At 36.4% G+C, this 4843-nt stretch overlaps 1 protein-coding gene across 1 annotated transcript in view; it reads left to right on the forward strand.

Annotated features, from left to right (window-relative positions):
- Positions 1–2582: 2582 nt before the first annotated feature.
- Positions 2583–4843, forward strand: part of LOC107716519 (adhesion G protein-coupled receptor L4-like) — a 27358-nt gene continuing 25097 nt past the window's right edge. Inside the window, exons 1-4 of the mRNA XM_016522997.1 lie at positions 2583–2664; positions 2855–3235; positions 3317–3373; positions 4600–4656. Of these exons, the coding sequence (XP_016378483.1) occupies positions 2583–2664; positions 2855–3235; positions 3317–3373; positions 4600–4656 (577 nt within the window). The remainder of the gene's footprint in view (positions 2665–2854; positions 3236–3316; positions 3374–4599; positions 4657–4843) is intronic.

Raw genomic sequence — 4843 nt, forward strand, 5'->3', positions numbered from 1 at the left:
GGTGGTTATGTTTCAATAATGACATATCAAGCTTACAGTGACTTACTTCATTAACTAATTAAAATTGTAGCTTGAACACTGGCAGAAATTTTGGAGTTGATTTTATGATGCACATATTTTAAGATCTGACAATTTTAAGATTAACCTGATACACTTAAGAAACTTATTCTGTACTGAAAGTTTTATATATTTTTTTATCAAACAGACTTCAAGAATCAGCATATGAATCTCAACAATGGTGACAGTCAACATAAAGCTCCATGTTGCAGTGCATTCTGGGTGCACCAATCAAAACTCATCCATGGCTCCCAGCATGCAATGCGACATGAATAAATTATGCAGCTGTCTTCGTATTTTCTTTTATTCTTACTATTTCCTTTTGTTTTGCTCTTTTTGTTGTGACTTTTAGTAGCCTGTTTTGTGATGTTCACAGATGATCCGAATATCTGAATATGTTTATTGTCACCATTGTTGAGGTTAAACGCTGATTCTTGATGTCTGTATGATAGTACAACTTTAAGCTTCTAATGCAGATTTACTTTTAAAAGTTTTTCAGACTAATTTCAAATCTGCTGGGTCAAGATTTTCATTTCATGTGAACATAAATAGGCATTAAACCAGTCAATGGCAAAGCTCTTAGAAAAAGCAGTTATGAAAGTAACCAAATGCTGATGATTTCTTTATTGAAAAATAACCATCAACACGCTATTATTATAACAAACATGTCTTAATAAACACACTGATATAACAATCAAAGTAATTGTATAGTTTTAAGTCAAGGGTCAAGAGCCCAACTAAAGGAAACACTGACCTCGGTAATGGTAACTCAAACAAAACTAAAACATCAACATCTAAAGTCAGTCTGGTTAGTAATGTGTGAAGTTGGTGATGCTGTTTGTGGAGTTGTTTAATCATCCTCTGCAGAGATCTTGAGAGATTTAATGTCTTCTTTTATGTTGTGTTGATTTCATCTAAGGCTGTGGCTGAAGTCAGTTGTAATTACTATACTAATTATGTCATTAACTTTAACACTGCTTCAGTGTTACTTTTTTAACACTCTGAGTGTGGATCTAAATCATGCTAGCAACATTGGTTTTACCTGTTTTTCGCTAAATTAACTGGTTTTAGCTGGTGCTAATCATGCTAGAAACATGCTAATCATGTTGGAAAATGCTAGCAACATGCTAGTAACATGCTAATCATGCTAGAAACATGCTGGCAACATGCTAGTAAATTGCTAATCATGCTAGTAACATGCTAATAATGCTAGAAAATGCTAACAACATGCTAGTAACATGCTAATCATGCTAGTAACTTGCTAATCATGCGAATAACATACTAGTAACATAGTAGTCATGCTAGAAACACCCTAGCAACCACCCTGAGTACCCTAGCAGCAGCATAGCAACAGTCTAGCAACCACCCCATGTACAATAGCAACTGCATAGGAACACCCTAGCAACCAACCTGGGTACCCTAGCAACTGCATAGCAACACCCTAGCAACCACCCAGAATACCTTAGCAACCACATTGCAAAACCTGTTTTTTTTTCTGATAGACTGTATTGCTTAAAACATTCAAACTTTAATCTTTAAAACTATTTTACATTTCAAACTAATTCAAATTGAAAACCTTCAAACTTCAAGCTTTTAAAGCTTTTTTCAAACTTTCTGACTAGGCTTTTTCAAGCCAAGTACAACTACAAACTTTTCAACTTAGTTTATAAGTGATATATAATTGTCCATGAAGACTGGAAGTGAACATCTCCTTATTTTCAGGGTGTGCAGAAATATTAGGCATGTTTTCTTTTACAGATAAAATGAGCCAAAAAAGAGATTTAACTCAGACTGAAAAGGCAAAAATTATTAAATGCCCATGAGAAATATTCAAAACTAATGCAATACAGAAATTGAAAAGTTAAGACATGACCACTGGACAGCAAAATACTCTTGGTTCAGCAGGGTCAGAAAAAAACAGGTGGTTGAACTAAACTCATTTAAGCCTTGCCAGTTTAAATGTTAAAGAGCCAGAAGACGCAAATTAGAACTCTCGCGCGACGTGAGAAGATTTGTGTGTGTGCTCATCTAAAGCGCCAAATTCACGTCTCAGAACACGCACAGATATTGAGTTTGTTTTCAAGTCTTGCTTGAAAGGACAAATTCACACAAAAATGATGTCAAAATGCCTGTCTTGGTGAGTATCCTAGCAGACATAGTCGGTTGAACGTACAGTATCAGTGTAGTGGATCCGCACTGCTCCTTATTGTAAAAGTTTTCTCACTTTATTAAGGATACATCATTAATTATACCTTCGCCCACGCCATTGGATTCCATCGTTGGGCCAATTGGGTGGTCCTTACACTACTAAAAGTCAAAAGGAACAACAGCAAAAATATGAGCAAATAGAAAGAATTAAAGAAAAAAATATAAGACAATTCAGCTGCATAATTTATTTGAGCCGTAATGCATGCTGGGAGCCATCGATGAGTTCTGTACTATGGTGTCACCACCCAGCATGCATTGCAGCATGAAGCTTTTTGTATATATTGTCAGCATTGTTGACATCTGTATGCTTATTCTTGATGTCTGATGTCTGGGGTGCCAGTGCTGATTGTGCGGATGTTGGATGTGAATTTTCCCAGTCTCACAAGCTGCTGCCTGTCTGTCAGAAAGTTGGTGATCCACTGATAGATAGAGCTAGGGAAAGAGTGCTGGGTTGGTTCAATTGTCTCTATTGCTGAGTGTCATATGCTGATTGTTGACTGCAAGAGATTATCAAAAAATTTTTCAGATGTCTTGGCCTCTGTAACTGTCAAGCTAGAATCAACAATTTCTTAAATTTGTTTCACTACAGCTAATCTGTCTGACCCCTGTTACAACTACACTGTTCTGGATGATCCATGGAGAGCCACCAATAATACATATGCTTCAGTCAGAAATTGTGACAGGTCTGTCACCTGGAGCAGCTGGTATCGTCTCTTCATTAACAACATGAGCGCTCACATCCCAGACACGTGTGTTGCTCAGTATAGCTGTGGCACTGCTGCCCCACTGTGGATTCGTGGTGGACACCCAACAGTTGAAGATGGAGTCGTCACTCGAGATGTCTGCGGTCACTGGATCAATTACTGCTGCTTTTTTGGGTCTTTTCCCATTAAAGTCAAAGCCTGTCCAGGCAATTATTATGTCTATGAGCTGGTTAGACCAACTTTCTGCTATTCAGCATACTGTGCAGGTAATTGTATTCACATGAACTCTTTGTTTTATTTGTGTGATTGCTGATTCATTGATATTCATCAGTCTTTATTTTTTTCAGCTGTTACTAACATCAGCAGCACTCATACAACAGTCACACCAGAGACGAGCCCAGCTGGTAATGTAGTCTGATATTTCCTCTGTTGATTTGTGTTTTGATTGAATGTTTGTGGATCATTGCAGACATTTTCATTTTCGAGGGCGATGCATGAGTATGATGGTATGATTGTTCACAGATTCTGACTGCAATGAGATTGAGTGATAGTAGTCACCTTTAGATTCTTTCTTTCTTTCAAATTTCTACAAACTAGTTTTTGTTCATCCACACTCATGTATGGAAGCCCTGAACCACAATGTGGAATATATAAATCTCAGATCCTTGCTGACCTTAAGTTCTAGATTTTCCTCTCTCCTAAAACTTCATCCTGTTTTCAAAGACTGCTTTTTATTTTTTTCCACAAGAGGCAACACAAAAAGGAAAAAAGAAAAGCTTAACTAGCATTAGCATGCAATACCAAATGCCACTATCAGAAAGCACTGAATCAGTTGGTAATGTATTGTGCTGTGGTATTTGAACTGTACATGATCAGATCTGTAATTGGCGTGTTGAGCTTCTGTGCATTTGGACCTGTATTAGAATTTAAATCTGGGGGTGGATCCTCACTGCTCTTGATTGAACAGTTTTTCTAACTTTAATGAGGATTAATCTTTAATTTATACAGTCAAATATGCAATGTTATTTTTTATTTGATTACTTTATCAATTTCTGTACCTAAAAACTGTTAGACCTACCTAAAAAACTTGAAAAGCACTGTTTATTGTATTTGTATATTTGCTTGGTTGTGTTTATTTGTTCTGTTGCTTGTATTTAGATTATTTGTTGTAATTTTCTTTATTTTTATTTGACAATAGTCCTTTATTTATCTAAACATAGCACGTACTGAACCGTACCGAAACCGTGATTCTGAAACCATGATACAAACCGAATACATGTGTAACTTGAACCGATCCACCCTTAATATATATATATCATTAGTGGGCTGTCAGGGCTAGCAAAGCCTTTTCTGCTGACCTAAACACTATCAGAAGCAGTGACTTAGTTTTAATATATTTTTTTCCAATTAATGTGTATTACATTATTTCCAATAGTCTATTCTCTTCATTTCACAGCTTTTCTCTTGGTTGCAGTGCTTCCAGTAGTGTATGTTTATGTTAGAGCTTTTATCCAATCATATTTCAGCAATCATGTGTTGCTAGGGTCAAAGAAATCTGCCTTGAGGCCTCTTTGTATTATTTGTGTGATTGCTGATTCATTGATATTCATCAGTCCTTTATTTTTTTCAGCTGTTACTAACATCAGCAGCACTCATACAACAGTCACACCAGAGACGAGCCCAGCTGGTAATGTAGTCTGATATTTCCTCTGTTGATTTGTGTTTTGATTGAATGTTTGTGGATCATTGCAGACATTTTCATTTTCGAGGGCGATGCATGAGTATGATGGTATGATTGTTCACAGATTCTGACTGCAAGGAGATTGAGTGATAGTAGTCTCCTTTAGATTCTTTCTTTCTTTCTTTCTTTCAAA

This window comes from Sinocyclocheilus rhinocerous, unplaced genomic scaffold, assembly GCF_001515625.1.
Source record: "Sinocyclocheilus rhinocerous isolate Xijiao unplaced genomic scaffold, SAMN03320098_v1.1 scaffold11039, whole genome shotgun sequence".
Taxonomy (NCBI): domain Eukaryota; kingdom Metazoa; phylum Chordata; class Actinopteri; order Cypriniformes; family Cyprinidae; genus Sinocyclocheilus; species Sinocyclocheilus rhinocerous.